This window comes from Varanus komodoensis, unplaced genomic scaffold (genome assembly GCF_004798865.1).
Source record: "Varanus komodoensis strain SLA01 unplaced genomic scaffold, ASM479886v1 scaffold6_2, whole genome shotgun sequence".
Classification (NCBI taxonomy): Eukaryota; Metazoa; Chordata; class Lepidosauria; order Squamata; family Varanidae; genus Varanus; species Varanus komodoensis.
The window spans coordinates 21,153,562-21,180,193 of record NW_025336346.1 but is presented as its reverse complement, the minus strand read 5'-3'; the positions used below and the strand labels follow the sequence as shown (position 1 = coordinate 21,180,193).

General features: G+C 44.1%; 1 protein-coding gene across 4 annotated transcripts in view; it reads left to right on the top strand.

Moving 5' to 3' along the window:
* Positions 1-26,632, top strand: part of SLC41A3 (solute carrier family 41 member 3) — a 40,995-nt gene that overhangs the window by 1,401 nt on the left and 12,962 nt on the right. The window contains exons 2-6 of one of the 4 annotated variants that reach the window (XM_044451226.1): positions 1,785-2,100; positions 16,883-16,990; positions 17,831-17,902; positions 19,706-19,850; positions 23,483-23,629. In XM_044451226.1, coding sequence (XP_044307161.1) covers positions 1,810-2,100; positions 16,883-16,990; positions 17,831-17,902; positions 19,706-19,850; positions 23,483-23,629 — 763 coding nt within the window. In that variant the 5' untranslated portion in view covers positions 1,785-1,809. Of the gene's footprint in view, positions 1-1,784; positions 2,101-9,126; positions 10,149-16,882; positions 16,991-17,830; positions 17,903-19,705; positions 19,851-23,482; positions 23,630-26,632 lie in introns of those variants that run through there. The other 3 variants (XM_044451228.1, XM_044451227.1, XM_044451229.1) reach the window with 3 other exon arrangements.

Sequence of the window (26,632 nt, the reverse complement as noted above, 5' to 3'; positions counted from 1 at the left end):
TGCTTGAAATCCTTGAGAGACACTGCCAGTTAGAGTCAACATTATTGGGCTAGATGGACCCTGGTATGACTCAGTGGAAGGCAGCTTCCTATGTTTTGGTCAGAAGAAACACTTGCATCAAATATTTGAATGTCAGACATCTGTCATTTAAGGAACATTGACATTTCAGAACACAGAGTCAAGTTCAAAACAGAATTCTACAGCATATAATGGGTTTCCCATCCCATTTCGAAACACTACAGTTCTCTTTAGAACTTCACCACACAGATACTCAGTGTAAGTACTGCAAAGGCAAATAAAGCATCCACCATCTTGAAGCCACCTTGAATTCTGCAATGAGAGAAAGGCAGGATAGAAATATTCATTTATATACTGCCTTTCTCTCATTGTAAAATTAAATGTCCTGTGCAGTTTTTAATAGGAGAAGGAAGCATGAAAGTACAGTAAAGGTAAAGGTTTTCCCTTGACGGTAAGTCCAGTCTCCGTTTCCTAGCTGAGGAAGCCAGCGTTTGTCCGCAGACAGTCTCCGTGGTCATGTGGCCGGCATGATTAAACACCGAAGTACATGGAACGCTGTTACCTGCCCACCAACGGGGTACCTTTTTATCTACTTGCATTTGCATGCTTTCGAACTGCAAGGTTGGCAGGAGCTGGGACGGAGCAACGGGAGCTCACCCCGTTGTGCAGATTCAAACCAGCGACCTTTTGATCAACCAGCCCAGCAGCACAGCGGTTTAAACCACTGCGCCACCTGCAGTCTGAAAGTACAGTACAGTAGAACACAGCTACAAGACATAACATTAGCATACTTTTAATTGGGTGGTCACCTGAATTAATTAAAACTTGTCATCAGGTAAGGGGTGCATGTCTTACCTGTCCTGCCTCATATTTACCACTTTTGAATTTAATATCAGCAATCTAAAAGAAAGGAATGAGCATCTGCCTGAAATCTGGATTTTTCTCATTGCTGAGGATAAGAGGAAGTCGGATTAAGGGTATCTGGAAATGGTGAAGCCGCAAGCAGTGTGACTTAACCAGAGGGTAGGCGCACAACTATTGAGATATATTTTCAAGGCCGAGAGAAGTGTTCTTTATGAATAAAGGTTCATTTCTATGCATGTTTTGATAGAAAAATGTTTTACAGCTAGCATTCTCTGGCCAGCCCTAGGGGGAATACTGGGAGTTGCAGGCCTTTTTTTGCCTCCAAAATATATAGGATTGCACAGTAAATGAATAAAAGAAAATTGCGATCTGACATTTGCACATCCAGAATGGCTTTGATTCCCACAGATGCGCACACTTAACTGAAGGCACAATTTTCTTATGCAAGTTTAGACAGCAAAGAGGCCTGCAACTTATAATAGGCCTGCTCTCAGTAGAAACTTGCATTCTTGGATATCTGTGGGCTGCACAGAAGTACCCTTGGATTTATTGTATTGGTTCACTTGTATGTCACTTATCCTATGGGGAACTCAGGCCAGCTTTAAGCTGTTGACAGCAACATGTTTCCTGAGACTGGACTTCTGAAGATGATCTGTGTACATGTTGTACGAATGGCCATCTCTGGGGAAATGTGTGCGAATGGGAATCACTCCCAGGGCCAGCATGGTAAACTAAGCACCGGATTAGGAATTAGCATTATGCAGGAGAAGGAAAAGAATGTCAGGCTGCTTTACTTCTCAAAGGCACCACAGAAGACTCTCTCTTATCAGCTCCCCTCTCTTTTCCTCTCTTCCCCACGCTGCATGGTGCAATCTGGTCCTCAACTTGGTGCTGCCCCAAAGGGTCTCCTGAACCATAGGAGCCATCATGAAAGGTGAAGAAACTCGGCAGAGACGGAAGGAAGGCAGAGCTAGAAATGGAGAGCGATCGAGGCACAAGGCAAAGAGCAAGAGTAAACATAAAGAGGGCAGACTTGGCAGCCAGGGGACAGAGGATGGTCCTTTGCTCCTGCCTCGGAAGCAGCCCGCTGAAGCAAAAGTGGCAATGGCAAAGCTTCAGGAGGAATCTGCCCTTGCCATTGGCCTACAGGTGCTCCTGCCGTACATGCTGGCCGGCATGGGAATGGTCCTTGCAGGGATGGTCTTGGATTACGTTCAGGTAAGAAGAACAGGACATTCAGTGTCTTTGCTTGAGTGGGTTGAGCTGTAGGCTAAGGGAGTCTCTGTCATGTTGCTCTTTTTGGTATCTATTAGGGCAGGTAAACAGCAAGAATTCATTTTACTTTTGACTGGTTAAAAGTTGCCCCCTCCCCACATAGGATGAGCTTCAGAAAGGTCTGTAGCACAAAATGCTTTTACCTGCATTTCCATCAAGACTAAAGCTCCAATTTTATGCATAATTGTTGAGGAGTGAAATTTAGCTAAGTGAATAGCTAAATTGTGAGTAGACATCCATAGGGTCAGGCTGCAAGGCTGCAATCCTGTGCACACTATTGAGGATAAGCCCCATTGAACTTAGTAAATTTGCATAGGGTTGGAAATCTAAGCATTTTTCTTGAGTTTCCAAGCATCTCACCAAGATGGGATTAGAATATTCTTGTGTTAAAACCTCGTGTGACTTTGTGTGATACAGATTGACCATAATGCCCCTTTCTAAGCTAGGGCCATTTACTGATACCTTTTAGAGGGTGATTTTGCTCTGCTCTGTATTTAACTCTGCTAGTATCTGGTACTTCGTTCTGTTTTGTTTTTATTGCTTGACTCTTACTTTGTGAGCTGTCTCAAATGCACAAGCTGCAGAAAGTGGAATGGAAATACATGCAGGAATGTGCGCATCAAATTATACCCTCAGATAAACAAGATTTAAGAAGTGCATAGGCAAAGTGTGAAATCAACAAAATATTTGGTGAACCCTTTTCCAGATTGTTATATTCTGATAGAAGCTGTCTGCCTGTTTGGTAACTTAAGCATTTTCTGATAGGCTGCTTTTTCATCCCCACTCTCCCATCCCCACCATTGGATTTATTTAACTAGTAAGGTAACGGGTCAGGTTGCCCCTTATCTGTATGACAGGCCCTGTCTCTAGTTCTGACAGCTTTCACAGAGCTGGAGTTAATATTTCTCCCTGGCATTGACCTTATGCTCTTCCGCATTAAGGAAATCAATTAAGTTCCCTCAGATTAGGGGTCCCACCTATTTCAGATGGACACTCTGTTCTATAACTCACTTTATTGTACTAGAGAATGAAGGACATGCTGTCCATGCTGTTAGAAATGCCTGTATGAGTTCACATGTTATGCTGCAGTCCGATTCCCCGACCTGTTGTTTCTCAGATGAGTTGAACTACAACTCCTGTCCTTAGCAAGCACATCTGGGAAGTATGAGTGTTGCAGTCTAACATCTGCCTGGACCAGGTTGGTGAAGGCTGCTATGTTGCCTACTAATAAGCAGGCACAATGCTTTTAATCATTAAATTAGTATTATTGAGTTGATGTATTACTTCGGCCAATGACTGGTCATAAGAGTAGTAAGATGTTTTCTGCCTTTTTGTAATCCTTGTTGCTTTGTTAACAGTCCATTGTACTTCTTTTTCTTTTTCCATTTTATCTAGATGGTGGAATGTTGTTGTTATTTATATAGGGCTTTTAGTGTATGAGGTACTGTACAAAAGACAGGTCCTTGCCCCCAGGAGCTTACAATTTAAAGTTTGCCATAGGGGAAACAAGTGAGGAAGCACAGGAGGCATGGTGGACTGGGAGACTAGAGGACTAGTTCCAAGATTAGTAACAAAAAGTAATTGTAACTAGCAGGTGGTGCTAAAGGTGTCCTGGATAATAAAGTGGGATATGAGGAGGGGTTTGAAGAAAGATAGAGCAGATGCAAAGGGAAAGTTCCAAGCATCTGTGTCAGAATTGGGTACGTATTTTGCCAGTGCTAAAGTAGCTCCATTGGCTCCTGGTTGATTTCAAAGCACACTTAAAAATGGCTATAAGGACTTGAATCAGAGAATGTTAGCTTCCCCAAATCTTTGGAGATCTTTGGATAACATGTTGGTGTTATTTAGCTTTTCAGTTTTGTTCAGTAAGTGTACATTATGTTACTTCTGTGAGCTAAATAAACAGCCAGAAATAGCTGAATGGAAATATTTGATTAGGGCAAAAACTCAGTAAAAGTAAACTTAAGGGGCAGGGAATCTTTTCCCCCTAGAAGGATATGTATGAGTGATGAATGGGGTCAAAATAAAAGTGAAGGGAGTAGAACACCTGTATACTACACACACATAAATAGTCTCTTTCTCTTTCACACACCTCATATTCGGTATCTTTCTGTTGCACACACATGAAGGAGCGCTTACATCCATATATGCCCGACCGCCCCTTGAGATCTGCGGGAGAGGCCCTTCTCCGGGAACCCTCCGTGAAAGAAATTAGGGGGGTAGGTACTCGGAAGAGGGCTTTCTCTGCAGTGGCGCCCAATCTATGGAATGTGCTCCCCAGAGAGGTCTGCCTGGCGCCGTCGTTATTTGTTTTTCGGCGCCAGGTGAAGACCTTTTTATTATTTAAACGTCATTTTAATTGTTAACAATATTTACTTATTTATCTGGCCAGGGCGATTTCTTTTCTTTCATAACTTTTCTTTTATAACTTCTTTTATATCTTTTATATTTTTTATTTATTTTATATTGTTAACTTTAATTTTATATTGTTATTTTTGTATTGTATTGTATTTTATTGTGTTGTAAGCCGCCCCGAGGCTTCGGCAAGGGGCGGCATAGAAATGTTCTAATAAATAAATAAATAAATAAATAAATAAATAAAATGCACAAAACTTGGTTTTGTGTGCTGGACTGGGAACCTGGGAGATCTGGGTTCTAGTCCCTACTTGGCCATGAAGCTAGTTGGGTGACTTGGGGTCCGTTACTTACACTCAGCCTAACCCACCTCACAGGGTAGTTGTTGTGAGGATAAAATGGAGCAGAGGAGGATTATATAGGCCACCTTGGGCTTCTCAGAAGAGGAGAAAAGGTGGGATATCAATGCAATGTAAGAATTTACCTGAAGAGCAGTGTGCATAGATACTTTTGTTTCCTAGGAATACCAGAAACAAAATAAATTCTAAGGTTGATTTTAGATTTGTCTAGGATTTTATCAGTTCCTGCTACCCAATTTATGTTACATTTTGTTCTGTCTTTATTTTTCTAATTAATTTCATAGAAATGCAGCCCCAAAAGCAGAAAGTTTCCCTCAGAAAGGTAGAGCAATGGAAAATCACTGCTTCAAAGGTTTGTTTTTAATTTTAAAGCCAAACACAGCTTGAGACTCAGATCCTTTAGAGAACGTCTCCCACATCATCACCACATCAACTGGTGCTACAACTCCCACAGTCCCCAATAATTCCAGCCCTTGGACATGTTGGCTGGGGAATGATGGGCATTGTAGTCCAGCATAACTGGTAGCAGGTTTAAGAAGGCTGTCCTATATCAGCCTGCCCAGATGCTATCTACTTAGGCTAGAGGATGATCTAGAAATAAAATTATTATTAATAATAAAACTGAGATAGAGGGCCTTCTCCATTAATGACTAGTCTAGCCCTCTAAGTGCAGCTTAAGGCAAGTTACTTTATTTATATTTTATCAGATTTATATCCTGCCTTTTTGTTAATGTGAACCTAAAGCAGCTTACACAATTCTCCCCCTGCTTTTCTCAATCTTATCCCCACAACAGCCCTGTGAGGTGGGTTGGGCTGAGGGTCTGTGACTGGCCCAAAGTCACCCATTGGCTCCATGGCTGAGCCCAGATCTCCTGAGTCCCAGACCCATGCTCTTAACTACTGCAACACACTGGTTTTCATGGCAAATATAGGCAAGATAAATTCTTCTCTCTTTTCTCTCTCTCGGAGTTGCCTATTTGTAAAATGGATTATTAATGCTTACTGCACAATGGTTATAAAGTGTTTTGGATCAGTAGAACATATGACAGAAATGACAAGGAAATAATGCATACATTGGTATGGGTTGTTCTATAGAGACTGAAATTCTATATACTGTAGGGATTTGGAAACATGTACTTCTTCATTAAGTATTACCTGGGTTTTTATTTTGTTTTCAGTAGCAGTATTTATTTGTCCTGTGTAGGTGTCTTGTTTACCTTTTTTGTTGTGCAGGGTGCTGGGTACTGTAGATGGCTGCTATAATTAGAAGAAACTTCCTGTTCCAGAGTATTTACAGATGCGTACTCTTCTTTTCCCCATGTTGGTGTATTTCTGTAGCATTACCAAAAACACCTTAACTGGATGATAATAATAATAAAAGAATCATACGCTCTTATGACTCCTGACTTAACTGCTGTTTTCTGAATGCTAATCCATTGGCAGCACACCAATGTTTTATGGTGTTTACTGAATTATGGTGGGAGGCAGAGAGCAATGAACTCATTCACCCCAGGCCTCTGAACCTTAAGAGAGGCCATGCTTGCTGCTGCATCCCTTCATGGCAACCAGCTTTAACAGCCTCCTGCGCTACCGAAACTCCGGGAGAGGGAAAGAGCAGAGATCAAACTGATCAGATAGCCGAATGTCATGTCTGCCCTTCCTAAGAGCTGGGTTGCAAGGAAACCTTGTAATGTCAGCTGACAGGGAGGCAGTATTCAGAACACGGGTCTGGGGCCTTGGGCTGATAAAGTTGAAGAGCAGCAGAAACATTTGGGAGCTGGAGTTGTAACCTGCCTGAGATGCTTTTGTAACATGTCTCCCCCCTGATATGTTTTCACATACATGTTTATATATGTGCAACCTGAAGGGAAGCACACTGTGGCCCGGTCCACCTGCCAGTGTCTAAGGCCCCCTCAGCCTCCCAGGCAGGACAGCGCCACAAGGAGCACCCCGTCTGGCCCGTTCCTCCCTCCCTCCCTGGCAGAAAGAACCCTCGGCTCCAACAGCCGGCCGCCATTTGAAGGGACACACGCCGTGGCCCATCCCACGGCTGGAGGAATAAGGGGCGTGTGTGCCCTGGGGGGGGTGAAGTGAGGAGGGATCCCACCTGCCCCTTCATCCCACCACTTGTGAAAGGGCATCAGAGATGTGAGCACGGCTTATTTGGGCACTGTAATGTGATGTTTCATGGGAACAGGAAGTCTGGGGGGGGGTACTTCCTGTCCCTGGGCAGCAGGGTAATCTGGTGCCTAGCACTGGATTTCTGTCTCGGCTGATAAAGTGTCACAGGTTTGGGCCCACCACTCTTCTAAGGGTGTTCTCTTTGGGGAAGAAAACTGTGTGAAAGAATTTATGCTCTCATTAATCTTGAGACAGATACTATCACAGAAAGCTGTCATTAGACCATGCAGCCTGCATTTGGAAGATAGCGGTTAGTATCTGACCATATTATGACTGGCCTGTTTTTAATAATCATCAATCAAATTGATTGGTGAAGTGGGGATTAACTTGTCATACTGTTTCAATTGTTGCACTTAGACAATGTAGACCTGGTTCAAATTGCTTCTCAGCTTTCATCATCATCATCATCAACATCTCTGTCTCTGTCTATACCACCCAATAACTAAAATTCTGTAGGGGGTTTACAGAGGTTCCTGATACAACTCTGTAAACATTTTCCATAAGTAAAAACAAACAAACAAAACAAAACAAATTTAAAACCGCTAAAACAATATATGACATAGGGTAGGCATGTTGAACACCTGAGATGGGTGGTCACCTTAAGCCCCTAAGTACATTTTTTAATTCTTTAGCATGGGCTGCTGTCTACATCTGGTGTCTAGAGGATGATAAGGTTGGCACCTGGTGGACCTTAGTGTGGAGGTAAATACATAATTGGGGGCCACCAATGACAAGTCCTCCCCCCCCCCCCCCCGTTGCTGCCCTCCAAGCCTCCCTTGGAGCCAGCACTCAAAGGAAGGCCTTGGATGTTGACTGCAGTGCCCAAGCAAAGTGTGGGTGGGAGATGCACTCGATCAACTATTGTTATCCCAAGCAGCGTAAGGCTTTATATGTTAAAACCAGCACCCTGAATGGGGCTTGGAAGTGTTTAGGTAGCCAATGCAAGTGGGCCAGAACTGGCCTTAAATGTTCAGATTTACTGATCCGGTTGTTAGTCTGACTGCTGCATTTTGCGCAAGCTGCAGTTTCTGAACAGTATACAAATGTGTCGTAATCTAATTTAGAGATTGCAAAAGTGCTGACTCCTGAAGCACTCTGTGTGGCCTGTACTAGGAACAGTCTACCTCACAATACTGTGAGGATAAAAGGATGGGATCATGTGTGGATAGGATAGGAAACCGCCACCCCCTTGCCAACCTAGTGCTCTCTAAATTTTTTGAGCTAGAACTCCCTTCAGCCCCAGGGTCAATGAAGGTCATAGTCTAAAATGTATCAAGGGGTTGGGGAAGCTGATATTTTCCAGTCTAAACTATTTTTTAAAGGAAGTACAGATAGTGAAAAAGGAATTAATTTGAGTCCTCTAAATGCTAATACAACCTTTGTATGTCTCTGTATCAATGAAAAAGTTCCATTAAAGGGAAAGTTGGCTGACACCATCTTTAATTTGTAGCCCTATTGTCAATTACCTTTATATTTTTTTAATCCAAAAAATAGGCTGTCGAAATGGCTTCCTGCCCTTGAAAGGGAAACTGCACCATCCAAGATTTGCCATGCAGTTTAATGACAGTCCCTTTCCATGTCACCAAGCTCCTCACCCATCATAAAGGGTATGCAGAGAGATGTTGCTCTTAAAGTAGTAAAGAAATATCTCAGGTGGAAAAGTCCTGCATCTAAACTCTCACACACCTGACTTATGTTTGAACTGTTTGGGCCAGAACTGTCTCTTCCAATTTCATCGAAGGCTTAGCCTAATATCGTTACACTGACCATTTTTAAGCTCACATTCGCAATGCCCAAACCCATGGATTATTAATTCACCACAGTATTGCCATTTTTGTGTGTTTTTGAATAACAGTGCCTTGCAGGCTTTTGCAACAGGAAGTAAAAAAAAACCACACACACAGAAGCCACTGGAAACTTTTCCATTGCTGATAGAACTACCTTAAAAAAAACTCACAGAGAGACTCTTATCAAAGCCTTTGCCTAGTAGCTGAAAGCTGAAGTGATGACAGCAGATAAGGGTGTTAGCCTTTGAAGCTCATTGGCTTTGATTGTGGTTTTTTTCCTTCTGCAAGTCAGTCATTTGGAGATAGAGACCACATATTTCTTGAACTCGGACACCCTTAGTGAGGCTGGGGAAACAGAAGAAAAGGATTTAGAGGGCTAAAAAATGTCCTTCCGGCCGAAACATCTTCCAGGCTATTCCTGTTGACCTCTTCTATCGTATCCGTACCATTGTAGGATTAGGCTCATATTCCTGGCGACCTTTCTTCACCTTGAGGAAAAGCGAGGCAAAACAAAAGAAAACTTGAAGCATTAACTTGCCCCTGCCCCCTCGACGCGTTGGGATGGCAAGAAAAATGCACCGTCACGCATGGTGAGCTTCAAGCAGTTATGGCTGATTCGGCAGTGCAGGATTATATTGTAAACCATTGTATTTGTAACTTGAGGAGAAAGGACATCTGTGGCTGAAGGAGGGATTCCTGTTCAAGCTGCCACTCATCGTGCTGGTACACCTTAATGCCATAGCTTAGGCAGATCTTTCTTGTTTCCAGCCAGGTGGGAATAGCTGAAGAAGTGAGTGTGTGTGTATTTTTCCACAACACCTTAGGCAGCAGATCTCTGGATTCCGTTTCCTCTCTGGGGTACATTGTGAAGAAGGAGCTGCCTTGAAGCTTAGTGCACGCTGAGCTCAACTGAGCCAAATGCAATTTGGAAAGCAGCCGTTTTGCACTTCAGAAGAAGAGAAGGACCTGAAACTTAATAAATGTGATAACATAGCTGTAATTTAGAAGCACTTTCAACTCTGGAATTTGCAGCGAAGAGTAGCGAGGACCATCTCCAGTTTTTTATTTCCTCTTGCCCTCTGGCTTCTTGAATATGGGTTAATGACAGTCAGTCATGGTGGTCACCCAGCTGAAATTGAAGTTGCGCTTCCAGGGAAAGAAACTGAGAGGTTTCACCTGTAAGTTCATCAGATCAGCCAGCGGATTCCCTCCAGAATCATCTTTCTCCATTGCATCAGAAATTGTTGGGCCGTTTGCCATGGCAGGTACAGGCCTGGTGGCTGCTGGCATGTTGATGAATATTGTTCAAGTATGTATGTTCTTTCAAGTAGCTTGGTAACAAGAGGGGTAGATGGCTAGTCTGCCAGGGTGCCTTTGAGTGTCCTTTTTTAAAATGGCCATCCCCTAGCTGGGAGTAGGATGTTTCCTGCCCGTGGGGAAGATGTCTTCTGTGAGTTGGGCCAAGCCATGCAGAGGGTCCACTGGACAGACTGTCCTAGAGAAAAGAGTTCACATTCTTTTTCAAGGCATGCTGTTGTGTCTAACTGCCCTGAAGCCCAGACACCGCATAGGAGAGCACCCTAAGGATTTGTAGAAGAGTAGCTGGCTGGGGCCCACAGGAATCTGTGGGAGAAGGAGATCAAGTTTTTGGGGAAATGTCACAGTAACCTAAGACTACTGCACGCTGAGATGACCAAGAGGCTACACAGCTGACCGTAAACCTGAGAGTTGTTTTTACTTCTCCCCTTCACTGTGTTTGGGAGACTTGGGGAAGCATCCAAACCCTGTCCCTCTTTCCTTCCATCCTTCTTTTAGGGGCACAAGCTGGCTAATAGTCCACTTTTGTTTCTGTTTTATGTTTTTCCAACTGACATTCAAATGACCTTAAACCTTTCATGATTCCTACACAGTATTGAACTTCACTGTCCTCCCTCCCTCCCTCATTTTCTCTGTCTCTCTCTCACACACACACTAATGTAGTAATATTTCCCCCAGTGTGTCTGGGGAGTCTCCTGAGTAGGGAGAAGTTCATGTGTTCACTGCTCTATCATGTCCCATGGCAATCCTTCCCATGTATATAGCTGTATTCACACCAGGCAAGATCACTCCCTTTCCACCCAGCCTCATGCTTAAGCACCTGGGAGTAAGTCCCGCTGATCACAAAGGGACTTTCTTCATAGGTTTGTACTGTTGAACTTGAAAATCACTCTTTTCCTTGCAGCACCAGACTAGAAAGTGGGACTAATTCCAGTAATTTCAACTCCTCATATATATATGTATTCATTTGGGATGCACATTTTTCCCTCTCTCTGTCATTATCTGATCCTGATAGGAATGGATCCAAGTGGAGTTTTCAGTTGTGGCATAATACTAATGAAAATCCTGAAGAAAATCTCGGTTAACTAAGAATACTCAAATAAGGAATGGAAAGAAAGTGTGCCCCATTTATCTCTGGCAGCTGGGTCCTCACCACTTTTCCTGCCATGCTTTCCCTCTTCTCCCTTGGATGTTTCAAACTGTATGCCACAAAAACTACATCACACTTCTGTGCTCCATGTTAATTAATCTAGAATAATCATGTCCTGCATGAAAAAAATCCCAAGATTGTCATAACTGACCAGAAGGCAGTGCAAGCAAAATCTGTGACAATGCAAGGTGTGTGTCATGTCCATTCAACAAAAGTGCAGCCTGTGTGTGTCACCACTTTTATGACAAAAACAGTGTCACGAGGAAAGCAAAATTATGAGGTGCAGACAAAGAAGGAATGAGTAACTCTTGGCTCGAGGTTGAAATGAAAGCAGAGGTCACTGAGCTGACTTGTGCAAGTTGGTAACGCTATTGTAAATTCAGAATTCATTTTTAAAATTTGTGCTATCAACTTTATGGCTGAATTTTATTCAATAAAAAAAACCTGGAGGATGGTTACATTACCTGTTGTGTTGTCCCTACAACCCTTTCTAATCTAGTTTATGCAGTTAGCAACATGATTTTCAAAGCACCATTTCTCAGCCTCAGTTGCAAGCCATCCAGCTCATTCTGAACATCTGCAGTAAGAATAAGCCACTGCAAGAGGTCTGGGGGTCATTTTCACCACCATCTCCTTGCACATTGCACTGGGAAGGAAAACAAAACAAAAATTAGAATAAAAATTGCTGATTTGCTGCAAAGAATATTGCACTATAAAAATTAAATTTAGCTTGTCTGCAGACTCAACATTGGAGCACTTTTAGTGTGGCACAGCTGCTATAAAGATGTTTTCCTTCTTTAAAAGTTTTTTTCTAAAAGGAATTGTGATAGCAGAGACCACAGGTGGCTGCAGGCCATGGGTGGCTCACCCACGATCCAGAAAGTTGGAGCTGAGCTTTGACTACCACTGCAAATATCCATTCACTCAGAGTATGTTGTATCTTTACTATGTCCCTTTCTTTCACATTCTACTACTTTGTAGTAATGTATCATTCTTCAATTCTTCCACTTGTTTCTTTCAGCATATCTCTTGCCCTTTTAGATTATAAATAGCTTAATGTTCAGAAGCTGTAGTAGTCAATAGATCTTAATGATTCATGGCAAAATTTGGGCAAATGTTGGTCATGTGGATGCCAGGCAGAAACTCAACATGGTTGAATCAGGTTGGAGAAAAAGACCTAGGTCACCATAAACATGCTCTTTCTTTTGCAGCAGAGCTTGGCTTCTTTCTGAATTTTGTGAACATGTTTTGTTTTAATCAGATTGTGCTTTCTCATTTCTTTTCAGGATATACTAAAACATACCTTGTTTAATATTATGAAGTATCATTCCTCTCTTGCTCATGTTAATTTCTTTAGGGTACAATCTTAGACATATTGAGACTAGGAAAAGAGCCTACCCCCCCCCAAAAAAAACAGGGATTGAGGCAGGGCAATCAGGATAATTTGGACAGAAAAGTATACATATGCAATCTATATACTTGTCTCTCCAAACTTTTTTTACCCTTCCTAAATCCCTGTTTTCAAGAAAAGACCAACTTCTGACAGTTGTCAAAGACTTTTCCACTTTCCTGAGCACCTACAGTCTTAGCAGTGAGTAGAAAAGTTTGGGTCTCTAGGAGCTATGGGGGTGAGAAGCATTCAGAACCCTGAGGATCTCACTGTGAGGAGGAGGGGGAGTGCCTGACTCCTTTCATGAGTAAAGATCACTAGCATCTTTGCTCTGAAGACAGATCACTCTTTTACAGCTGTCAAGACAAAGCTGTTTGGCCCCTCCTTGGATCAATGTCCAGGATTGTCATGTGGGTTTGCCAGAAAAAGTAGAACTGGAAAAATTTCCAATGCTCTAAATAATTTTAGCTGATTTTACATGTTTTTTTGACTCTTTTTACTCCCCAGTACCCATTCTCCCATTCTCCCACAATGACTACACAGAATATCTCATATTTAGTAAACAGGACTAAACATGGTAGGCATGTCATAAGCGGAGCCGGCTGGAGCCAGGGGTCAGACTAGATTGTCCAGGAGACCCCTTCTGATTCGTTCTGTTTCTATGTCAATTTTGTGTGCACTATAAATATATCAGACTTTTCCCAATAGTGGCAAAATAGTTAAACTGAAGTATTACTTAAGGGGAAATTAAATTATTTATACAGTATAGTTTAAATGTTCTATTCAATCACATGTTAAGCTTTATGCAGAAATTATTTTACTGGAATACATGAAGAAATGTTATGACAAAAGTATACGCTTCCTTATGGTGTTTGATGATATTTAACAAAAAAAGTGTATACCGGAAAGGACACCCCATTTTTACTCAAAGAGAGCTCATATATCCTGATTTTCTTTTGCTGTAGCACCTCCAACTTCCCTCACTCTCTGTGCTGCTTATCAGTCCCATTTCAAGTTTATTATTCATTCATTCATTATATTTATATTCCACCTTTTGTCCTAAGCAACTCAAGGTGGCGTACATAGTTCTCCTTCTCCTTGACTTATCCTCACAACAACAACAACACTTTGAGGTAGGTTGAGCTGGGAGTCTGTGCCTGGCACAAAGTGAGCTCCATGGCTGAGTGAGGATAGAACCCAGACTGCCTGAGTTCCAGTGCTGTGCTCTGAACCACTGCACCACGCTGGCTCTCAGTTGAGAAAATCTGTGTCCGAACTACTAGCTGAATGTCCTGTTTCACCAAAGGATGGATGTGGGGGTGTGAGCACAGGCTGGGGGAGTTGGACCGGGGATGCTGTTGCACCCTTGTCCCACTTGTGGGATCCTGTGGACAACTGGAACAACTTGCTGGACTGGGTCTGGCACGGCTCTGACATTCTCCAGTGAAACACGCAGTAGTCCGTTTCCGTTTGTAATGGGAGAACGTGCGCAACGGAGGGCAAATACTCCGTGCGTAAGTCTCGCCCAGAGCCAGCCAGGAGCCAGCTGCATTGTGCCCAGGAAGGGGTGGCCTTACCTGGTTTGCCAGTTCCCTCCTGGGCAGCCAGGCACTGGGGTTTGCCCGCACTTGCCTTGGAAGAATAACTTACAGAAGTCCGTATGCTAAATTTAGCCCATGGAATGCATTTGATTACTGTGCAACAGCCCAGCAACTATGGATAACTGCAGACATATATGGTGTGGAAATTTTTGCGTGGAAAATATAACATAAGAAAAGTTTCCACTTTGGAAGTTTTTCTTCTGCCTCGCGTCAGTGTTGCTACCTGCTGCACTTTGAGAGCAAGTTCTTCCAAGGACTTTGCCCAGGTGAAGTTTCCATTTTGGGTCTATGGAAGTGTGTACCTCCATACTTGTGAAAGCCTGACTAGATTATTTTTTAATGTGCACATTTTGAATACTTTTTTTAAAAGGCAGGTGGCCAGCAGTGTGCTGCCTGGGCACTTTGGAGGGGCTGAATCTGGCCATGGTGCAGGTGAGATCGCCAGGTGTGGAAAGGAGATTTTTGACACTCTTGCCAAGCGCCTCATTTGCAGCTTCCCTTTATTCACTTACAGGGTTAGTTAGTCAGGTTCAGACAACACAACAACCCATCAAGGGCAAAGCGACCCCTAGAACAGCCCATAGACTCCCAGAGTGCCTTGCTGCAGGGTGGGAAGGGGCAGGCTATGGAAAGCAGGCTGGGTGTGGCCACCATGGTTAGTCTCCCATGATGGGTCGGTCAGTCATGTGAATGTCACTGAAGTCTGGGGCTGGTTCTGCGCTGCGGGGTAGGAGCCCCATGCAGGAGCCCCCCCTTCTCAACGGAAGGGACTGGGGGTGGCATCACATGCCTGCTTCTGCGGAATCCTCCGAGTGTATCAGCAGGCTGATCTCTTCCACAGCAGAACACCAGCATATGTTGTGGCAGCCTGGTCACGTTGCGCGTTCCCAAGAGCGACCAGCCAGACCTCCCGGAGGCGTCTGCTGTGCTCTTGCTTGCTGGCAGCCTGCGGGAGCCAGGCTGGTCTTCCCCTTAAGTCCCTACAGAGAGAAGGGGGAAAGTCCGTGTGTGTGTCTGCGGGATGGGGGTAGGTGGAAAATTGCCCTCAGACCTTTAGGTGAACTAGAAATAAGAAGAACTGGAGAAGAGAAATAGGGAGAAGGAAGATGGATGAGCATGGGATGGGGAGGGGAAGGAAGAGAAGGAAGAAAGGTAAGTGTGGGGTACTTGGAGGGAGAATGGTTAGCAGAGGGATAAATTGAAGGGAGGAAAGTAGACAAATGGGAGGGGATAGATAAATTAGCAAGAAGAAACCCAGTGACCGAAGACGAACATTAGGGAGGAAGGCAAGTACAAATCACAAGAGGATGAGTGCAGGAGACCAGAAATGAGCGTGGGGTTATAAGTATAAGAAAGGAAAAGGCTTTTCTTCCTCTGCTCTTGCTGCAGGCACTCGCAAATGTACATATTTGTAAACCTCTAATTCTAAATTTGCTTCGCTTTATATTGTCATCTGATATATTTCCAAGGGCCATTCTCTAGAACCAGGAGAAGGCAACCCAGATATTTTAGACTAGAACTCCCTTCATCCCTGGTCATTGGCCTTGTTGAGGCTGATGGGAGTTGAGGTCCAAAATATTGGAGGGCATCAGGTTACGTTGAGTGGAGCTAGAGCAGCCTTCCCCCACCTGGTGCCTCTCAGATGTTTTGGACTACAGCTCCCAGCATTCCTGACCATTGTTCATGTTTCCTAGAGCTGATGGGAGCTGAAATCCAGAATACCTGATGGGTTGGAGTTGCAGAAGGCATATGCAGACTGGCATATTTCAGTGCTGTTAGCAATGTGCAAAATTTTCATCATTCCATTTCTGTTCCAAACTGCAAGTCCACTGCCCAAGTGACCTCCAGTATAACTCCCAGGTACCTTTTGAAACTTAGGACTACTTCTTCAATAAGTTTGGGCAGCTGGTTTTAAATGCAGACATGAACCTTGGTCTAGTAGTCATTCTCACCTGAAATATGTCCCCCTAGAACAATTTCTTAAGTTGGGTGGGAATATGTGAACAGTAAGGGATGTCTTTCATGGGAGCATATGAAAGTAAAGGTTATATTATAAAAGAAAGGATAGAATAAATTATATTTGAAATACCTTTAGTTCATTACTATCACTTTCTTCAAAGTTGAATACCAAGGACCTTCACAATCCTTCTCCTTTAATTCCTGAAAACTTCTGAAGAACTTTCTGCATAAAAACACACTTATATGGACTCAGATGAACCCTTTCTGTTTGGACTGGCAAAGGATCTCATGGGTCCAAGGAGAAAATCTTTGACTCTTACTTTCTTTAGTCAAACAGAGATTGTTCTCACTCCTTTAAGGTGCACAATGAAGGAGCATTAGGAACTTCTAATTACTTTTGTTTCCCACGACAATTTTTCCAAAGGGTTACTAAATAGTAAACGGGAAGGTGGAGTGCATAATGTTGTTGGCACTATCCAGTAGGTTCCCATGGCCCAAATACAACTTCATGCCATAATGGAGAATTCTGTGCTAACAGGTAAATCTGTGTGCCTCTGAACCAAGAAGCGGCAGCAGGTTCTGGTCAGTTAGACCATGGATTGACATTCTCTCTCATTTCCTCTCAGCACTGGAAAGTGTTTCAGACAATCACAGAAATATTCATCTTGATTCCAGCCCTGGTTGGCTTGAAGGGCAATCTGGAAATGACCTTGGCATCCAGACTTTCGACTGCTGTAAGTCTCATCCTTGTGTTTTTAGTATGTTGTGATGTTTTGCAGCTTGTATTCAGCAAGGAAAGTTCTGAGATTTAATCAAGAGTCTTCTCAATTGCCCATGAAAATAGATTGCATTTACTTGTTATTTATATCAAGTAAACAAATTACTTGATATAAATTTTGTTAGATCATATCAACATAATGAGTAGAATAGTGCTTATCTCCATGTTTACACAGGTGGATATGAGCCCTTGCTACAAAGAGGGTTTATCCCCTGTTAGTCTAGTCAGCTGTTTATTTATATTTACAGGGTGTTGGACTCAATAGATCTTTTGATCCGGTCCAGCAGAGCTGGTGTTTCATTTTTCTCAAATACCTGCTATTGCAAGCGCTTTTTTAGGCCTACCAAAACACCCAAATACTGCATATTTCTGGATACTCCAGTGTTGTTGATATATAAAAGAAAGATGGTTTTCTTCTAGGAGCAGCTCAGATGTCCTGACAGCAAATAGATCCATGTTTTGAAGGCAAGAGTGTGGAATTTGCACAGGCTGCGGTTTGTAGCTGCAGTTTGTCTATGCCAGGGTGTACATGGTCTGGGCCATGGTCCTCGGCAGTCTGGCTCCATTTATCTATTTGTATCCTGTCCATGAATCTGACAAGAGGAAAAGAAGAACTATACCCTGCAGGGATGAATACAGGAAATCCCAGTGAATCAGAAGGGTTGGGAACAGTGAGCAGCACCCACCGTATCGCTGGCAAAGTGCAGGTGTATCCCTGCTGTGGCAGGTGCTTTTTCTTCCCATACCTGTCACTTAAGTTTAAACGTCGTGTAAATTTAAATCTTCTGCCTTCTAGGCTAATACTGGACGGATGGATGATACGCAGGAACAGTGGAAAATGGTTACCTGTAATTTGGCCTTGATTCAGGTGAGCAAACCTAGACTTTTGCTTGAGGATTCTTGAGATGATTAATGAGATTATCCCCAAAGTAATTCCCATGGATGGTTTAGCCAGAGTAACCTCAAGGCTAAGAGTACTTACTAATTGTTTCCTTTTAGAAGTATATTTTATATTCATTGCTTGAAGCCTCATTTTTCCTGCATAAAAGTTCTTCAACAAAATTCAAGAACTACAGGAAGAAGTCTTTATAGCTAGGCTTGTGTCAGGGTTTCCCTCTAACTATGCATCTCACAGTTTACTGAGAACTAATTCCCAGCAAACTGAATAGGCCTTACCCCTAAAATGAATGCCTCTGATGGCTCAAATACCATCACATTTTGTTTAGTTTGGAATTTCAGCATTTGTTGGATGTTTTCCGTATTATCTGAGATTTTTGAAATGTCTTCGATAGCTGGCTATGCCCCTGTAGGAACTCATTGGCATCCCTATTCTGTATGCTACAGGCAGTCAGCATGTATCTAGAAAGAGAGTTTGGATTTTACCTCTCCAAAAAGCAAATGCCCATTTAATTAGGTTGTTGACTACAAGGGTTTACCAATTACAATGTTAACTGTCCTTGTTCAGTTATGTCTGCCGATTTTCATATGCACAGTTGTAAAACAGTTAAGATTCCAGTCCTAAACATATTGCAAGATGTCCTGTTGGATTTTGGAAGCATCCTTGCACAAACCATGCTCGGCACTGATTTGGTCATGTTCCTATCGCTTAAAGAAATGTCTTTACGGTGCTTGTTTAAAGGACAAATTGTTCTGAGTTTTTTCCCTCAAGAAAAGCTGTCACCTGTACTTAACTGTTTTAAAATCGGCTGAACAGAGCTATTAGTTAGTCAGGAAATGGGGTGAGCTGTTTAAAGAAGGCAAGTCATTACCTCAAATAAAGTTAGAATGCGACTAATTTTATAGGAGCAATCTCTACTGGTAAAGAAAAATCCAAACATTTGTTACTCAAAACTTTTAATCGGACAGAGTTGTACCCTACCTGTGTAAGCAGCTGGTTTGGGGTGTTTCTTTAACAAAGAAATGCCTGTACTAAGACATTCCAAGCCCCTTAAACAGCCCCAATAAAACGGGCATATCTTCAGTGCAAGTTTAAGCTAGTTCAACAGTTATCTTCTCGTCTCATGAAAACGTGAGCGTTGTAGTTCTGTGAAGAGGGACAGAAATCTCCAACAGAGAAAGCACCTTACCCAGTTGCAGTTCCCCAGATTCTTTCTTGGGGAGGGGAGGGGTCACAACACTTAATGCGCTATAAAATGGAAGTGTTTGTTCAGCAGATAAATCACATAGTGCAGCTCATGTCGTACAATAACGTGGAGTGTCTGTTTCCAACCAGCAGAGGGCAGCAGTGTGCTTTTGTGGACAACCGCATGGAACCTGACTTTTAATAGCACCCTGAATGCTACTGAGGCGACGTATTATAGTCTGGGAGTTTTCATGGCTCAGTCCTTGCTCATTGTTTGAAACCCCGCAAGGAGAAAAGTAGCTTTGTGTATGTCAGGGACAAAGAGATTGAGTCGGAGTGGGAAAACAGTTCTCGGTCTGGGTTGCGCACACAGCTGCACAGACACTGCTGCTCCTGTACTCAGCAGGCCTCATTTTACTTGAAACTGCCTTTTTTTTTCTTTTAAAAGCCCCCCTGGGGCATCCTGACATTCTGTGGAAAGCGTTGCTTATCTCTGTGCGCCTACCTAGACCAGGATTGCTTGCAGGCTGATGCCAGCCTATGATCCCCTGCAGCTTTCTGACCTCCTCCCCTGTTCTTGCTCCACAGGCACAGGCCACGGTGATGGGGCTCCTGGCGGCAGTAGTGGCAATCCTTCTAGGCGCCTTGTCCAAGGGCTACGTGGAGCTGAACGAAGCGGCCGTCTTGTGTGCCAGCAGCTTGACAACGGCGTTCGTCGCTGCTCTCTCACTTGGTGAGTCTTTCCAAGCTCCCTTCACTTCCCAGACCCAGCTGGGCCCAGTCTGTCAGTGCTTCCGAAAGTGCGCTTCTCTTCCTTTATGCAAACACCTCTCTCCTTCCCTCTGGTAGTTATGCGGCCACGAATGTCAAAATCCACCTGCAGGTCCTTTGGCTGCTCTAAGAAGGAAGGGTCCTGGAACTTGGATCGCATCTTCAGCTACCAGAAGGCACCACAACACACCCCTGTGCACACATATGTACTGAAACACCCCCAGTTGTGTCAGACCATCTAGCCCGTGGGCGCAGAACCTCAGACCTGGAGCCAGATGTGGCCCTCTGTAGGTCCACAAATGGCCACGCTCCCTTTCACTGAATTTCCTGTTCTGCCCATTGTTTGGTGCTTTCCTGGCTTCTGGGCAGTTTGTCTCCCATTCTGAAAGCTGGAAATGCCATGAAGTGCTGCTTAGTTACTAGGAGAAAGAGCTTTAAGCTGAAATATGCTGGCATTTCCCCCCACACCTCTTCCCTTTGGGCTCATCCATCACTGGAATGCAGCCCTTGTAAGCTTTGCTGAAACTGAATTTGGCCCTCGGGTTTAGCTCAATATTGTCTTCATGGACCATCAGTGGCTCCCTAGGGTTTTAGGCAGGGGTCTTTCCCAGTTCTGCCTGGAGATGCTGGGTGTTGTACTTGCAATCTTTTCCATGCCAACAGGTCCTCTCAGCTGCAGCCCTTTCCCTTGGTGTGAATGTTAACTGTACACCACTTTGGGAAGCAGTTTTGGCTGAAAAATGGGATATCAATCAATCCATCAATTGATCAATCAATTGTTCGATGGAATATCTTGGAAGCTTTGGGCTGTGACTTTAAGTTCCCCAGGCCAGGGTCTCTCTAAAAGAGACACAGCTGTGTTTGGTGGTGCTGGAACATCCATTTCAACTTTGGCTGTGAGAAACAAAGTACAACCTCTGAAAGCATATGCAGGTATTTTTAGAATGCCTGTTACTGTTCTGGTATTGTTAATGCAACTATATAGGTTAAAATGGTCACAAAATAATAGGAAAGAAGACACAAGTTGAAGAGGCAAATTCTAAAAGAATGCTGGGTTTCTGTGGGAGACTGTCTATAATGGCACTCGACTCCGATGAGCTTTTGCTCTCTTTGCAAAACCAGTGAGCTCAGATGTTGCTTTAACCACATGTTTTAAGACATTTGTAGACCTCTATGGTTAAAAACAATAAACACAGAGACACAAACTTTTGCTTCAAGTCCCTTAGGTTTAAGGCTCCTAGCTTTGGGTGAGAACTCTCTTTTGTAGTTCCATCCCCTCAAAGGCTTACAATCCCCTTCATCCCCTTACAATCCCTTTGAGAGATTTGTGAGTGCCCAGGGAGACAAGAACCTGCACCGGCATCAACCTTGCAGCTCCACTTGCGCTTCACTTTCTACTTCATAGAGTCCTTTCCTGGTATTCTCCAGATTACAGTCTCCACCATCTCCAGTCAGCGTGGCCACTGAGAGTTGTAGTCCAACAAAGCTGGTGGTCACCAGGTTATCAGGACAACTAATGTCAAGCAAAGGCCCATTCAGATAAAATTACAAATTCCTCTCTTAGGCCAAGTGGGCTGATTCCCATGCTCAGGTAGTTGCTAGTAGCTTCCTTATGGCTGCCTACCTGCCCACCTGGAGTTAGAGCCAGATTTATGAACTTTTAGAAAAGCAAGAGCATCTTGTTTTTCCTGGACTTCATCCAGACTTCATGACCCACCTTCTACTGATCCTCCTGGGATCCACCTGTCCCACTTGGAGAACATTCCGTCATAACTACTGCATTCATCTTTCAGTCCTGAAATAGCTTCACTAGCTTCTTTTGAAAACAAGATGTTCTTCTTCTCTATGCAACGTGGATTGTAATTTTATTCCTGAAAGACTCGTTCATAGTGCAGTCACAAACCAAGCATCTCTGCTGTTTCAAGCAGAAGTTTCCAGATTTTCCACAAGGGAGCACTGTAAGTTCTCCGAAAAGAGGGAATGCTTTGCAGTTGGAAATGTGGCTGCAGAGACTCAGGGAGGAATGATGGCAGAGTTTCGGGGCAGCATTCCCAATCAGATGCCCTCCAAACAGCTTAGATACAACTCCCAGCATCGCCTAGCCAGCTGCGCAGCCCATGGAGTCGCAGTCCAGTGCCAGAGGGCAGCAGATTGAGCAAGCCTGCCTTGAGATGATAGACGGCTTCTTTCTCTGCTAGCAAGACAGGATGGTTTTAGAGACCAAGTAATTCCTACCATTTGTATCCTTCAAAGACATGAGTAGATGTGAAAGGGAGAGAGAGTACTGCCCCATTTCTTCAAGGAACATCTGTTTGCTGGGAAGGCAGGTAGGCATCTCTGTGTGCTTCTGAATACCAGGTGCTGGAGATGGATGGCAGGGAATGGCACTTCCACCCATAGCTCACCTCTCAGTGTCAGATATTCCTGGAAGCAGAGCAGTCTTACTATCCCAGCCCTTCTGCACTGCACCGTCAGCAAGGCTCCTTGCTGGCCTTCATCAAGCCTTTATCATAACCCAGTACTGGAGAGGGAGACACTAGAGCAGTAGGCAACATGTTGACCTCAGGTTGTCCTGGACTCCCATCAACTCCAGCCAGCATGACCAGTGGTTAGGGTTATGGGAGCTGTAGTCCAAAACATGTTGGAATCCAGGCAGCCCACCCCTGCTCTAAAGAGAACCATCTGCGTTGGAGAAGTGGTTAAGCTGAAGCCACAGTACGTAAAAGATTCTGCAGTATTGGAAAGCTGCATGGACTCTTCTGTTCATCAAGGCACTGACTACAAACTTGAGGCCTAATGCGGAATGTCATCATCAGGTGACGGCCAGTCTCTTTTGATGGCATGTGTGGATATTTATTTATTTATTTATTTATTTATTTATTTATTTATTTATTTATTTATTTGGGGGACTTCTATGCCGCCCCATTTGCTGAAGCCTCGGGGCGGCTCTTATTTATTTGTTTGTTTGTTTGTTTGTTTGGGGGACTTCTATGCCGCCCCATTTGCTGAAGCCTCGGGGCGGCTCACAACCATTTATCTGTGTCAGTTTACCTTGGCAGACGCAGGCCTGCTGCATTCTTCCCCAGGGAGCATGGAGACCTCTCCCTCCAGAGCCCTTGCATGCTTTGTCAGCCAATTTATCCTCCCACTCCCTTCCTGGTATATGTACCTGACTGGTGTAGTGATTATGTTTTGGAAAGCAGGAACGAGGGTGAGGCAACACACGGATGCATACAGAAATGTTCACAGCCTCCCCTGCTTCTTCCCAGTCACCAGGAGGGCCTCCCTTGCTACTCTTTTCTTTCATCTTTTCCGAGTAGCCATTGCTTCTCTCCCAGAGCATCCCAGTTTCCAGCAAATCAAATGCTCCTCTTTTCCATCTCTCTTTCCATGCCAGGTTAAATGCAAGTTGTAGTTAAACCAAACTTCTCACTCTTGTCTGTGTGAGCTTTGGGACAGCAGGGGAAAATGTTCCTCATCCTGAACTATTTCAGGAGTAGCAGTTGAACTTGTCTCAATATTTGGAGAACATACTGTGGACTTCTGCCAGGCTGCTTTTTGTCTGATTCTCTCCCCTGTTCCTCTCTCTCCCAGGTCTGGTGATGATTGGTGTCATCCTCAGTGCGAGAAAGGTGGGGATAAACCCAGATAATGTTGCCACTCCTATCGCTGCGAGCCTCGGAGACCTGATCACTCTCTCCCTGCTGGCTGGCATCAGCAGCACCCTCTTCAAATACATGGGTATGATACTGGGAGAAGCTGCAGAGATGGTATCTTCAAAACTGCCCAGACAAGTTTTTCTTAAGATAGTCAAGATGTTGGGCGGGAGACACACTGCTCAGTGGGAATGGGGGGGCCATCTGTTTTCAAGCTGAGGCTCAAATGCACATTTATTTTCCAGCTGTGTGTGCATTTGAAATGGACTCAAAATCACCTTGAAGCCCTTTTTGGCTCCCTTCCATTTTCCTTTTCAGCCTGCTTTTCAGCTCATTTGAAACAGAACAATCTGCATTTATGCGTGTATGTTTTCAGTATGTTTAAATTCATTGAGTAAACTGTGAACGTGTATATTTTTTTAAAAAATGCATATTTAAAAATAGATCTTTTCCAGACATGATAGTAAATTCAGGAATTTGGGAGCATCTCTTTAAAAGGGCTCCTGTACACGTTTGTGTTTGGGATTGTAAACAGGACATGTTTGCATTATCTGCAAACAGAATCAAAATCTCCTTGCCTGGTGAAAAGTGCAGGGGGAACCTTCAGTTGCTCTGAAGCAGCTAATTCACAGAACTTGGCGCAGGGGAATCCATCTCAAGAATCAGCTCTAGGGACCTGAAAATACTCAGACCGATGGCTAGAACAAGCAACTTGGTCTCACAACTCCTGTGCTCCAGGGACTGTGCAAGTGATCTAGATTGGGTGGGGAACCTGTGGTCCTCCAGATCTTTTGTGACTCTAATTCCCATCAGTCTCATCAGCATACAGTGGTCAGGGATTGGGGGGTGGGGTTGTAACCTAGCAACACAAGAAGAGCCATGCTGGGTCAAACAGCTGGACAATTGGGGAAGAGCTGATGTTGTCCTCATCTACAAGGGGGAAAAGCCCAGCCAGAGAACTGTAGACCAGTCAGTCTAACCTCATTCCCTGGGAAAATAGTGGAGCAAATTATTTAAAAAACCAGTCTGCAAGCACCTTGAGGAAAATGCAATGATGAACAGAAGCCTGAATTGATTTAAGAATAAGTCATACCAAGCTAACCTATTCCCATTTTTTGACTGGGTAACCTCCCAGATGGACAGTGGAAATGCTGTGAACATGATTTAGCTATATTTTAACAAAGAATTCAACAAAGTACCCCAGAACATCCTGATAAACTAGAAAAAAGAGGGCTTGACAGATTACTATTAGGTGTATCCTCAGCTGGCTACAAAATCAGTCAGAGAGAGAGCTCATCAATGGCAGCTTCTCAAGCTGGAGAGAGGTAATGAGTGGGGTGCCACAGGGCGCAGTCCTGGGACCAGAGCTCTTCTACATCTTCGTTAATGATCTAGATGAGGAAGTCCAGGGAATGATAATTAAATTTGCAGATTTCCACAAAACGGGTGGAATAGCTAACACCCCAGAAGACAACAAAAAGATCCGGGGTGTCCTAGACAAGCTAGAACACTGGGCAGAAAGCAGCAGAATGAAATTCCACAGGGACAAATGCCAAGTTCTCCACCTAGAGGGAAGAAACCAAGTGCATCCATACAAGATGGGGAATATGTGGCTCAACACCCCTGAAAAAGACCTTGAGTTGTTGCAGACAACAAGCTACACATGAGCCAGCAACATGCTGCAGTCACAAAAGGGGCAAATGCTATTTTGGGATGCATAAACAGAGTCATCACTTCCAAGACAAGAGAGGTACTAGTTCCCCTTTACTCAGCACTTGTCAGACCTCATCTGGAATTCTGCATTTGGTTCTGGGCTACCAGATTTTAAAAAGATGCAGAAAAACTAGAAAAGGTTCAGAGGAGGGCAACTAAGATGGTCCAGGGTCTGGAAACTAAGCCCTATGATGAGAGGCTGAGAGAGCTGGGCATGTTCAGCCTTGAGAAGAGTGCAGGGAGATATGATAACATTCTACAAGTACCTCAGAGGCAGTCACAAAGAGGAAGGAAAGACTTCTTTCTACTCATCCCCGAGTGCTGAACACGGAACAGCAGATTTAAACTGCAGCACACCAGATTCAGGCTAGGCATCAGGAAAAACTTCGGCACTGTCAGAGCAATACGACAGTGGAACCAGCTGCCAGGAGAGGTGGTGGGCTCTCCCACACCAGACACAATCAAGTTGAAACTGGACAGTCACCTGAGTGGGATGGTGTGACTTGGCGTCCTGCACCTGCTGGGGATTGGACCGGATGGCCTCCTTGACTTCTTCCGACCCTACTATTTTATCATTCTATGCAAACAAGGGCTCATTTGGTCCAGTATTCTGTTCACATCACGGCCAGCCAGCTGCCCACAAGAATCTCACAATCAGGACATGATGCAACAGTTCCCTCCTGCTCATTCTCCCCACTGTCTCTGGACCTGGAGGAAACACGTACCTGGAGGGCCCCCTGATCTAGACTCCAGGCCATTCCTGTGCCCAAAGCAGGCTGGCTAGATAGAAGTAGAGCTTCCTGTGCCTTATGAGTTGTTAGGACAAGGGGATTTTGGCAGGTTTGGGCAGAGGGGTGCAGGGGGAAGCTGCACCTTGGCCAACTTTCCTCTCCTCCCAAGTGCTATTAAAGGTACAGGAGCCCAGGCCTCTTTGCTTTGGATTCTGTATGGCAGAATAACTGGTATCCAAATTATGCCTTGTCTTTTGCTTCCTCCACATGGAAGCTTCCAATCTAAGAAATAATTTGCCTGCATGATTGAAGTGACGTGTTACAAGCCAGTGCAAAAGTCACTTTTTATGAGGCAGGTTTAATCTGATGCACATCTTCACTGAAGCTTGGAAATTGTGAAGAAAATTATCCCAGTGATGACCTAAAAGAGCTTGGGAATGGAACTAGATTTTGGCTTGCATTTTATTTTCAATCTCTTAAGCATGTTTCCCTTGGAGATAAATAGCAATAGCAGTCCAAGCAAAAGTGGCAAATTAAGAGCAGATCATGCAGACTGTTGACTGGTTTTCTGCATTCTGCTAATTTCCTGAGACAGCAAACTTGCCACATCCCTGTCAGGCAGGGTGACATCATTTTACCTTTCC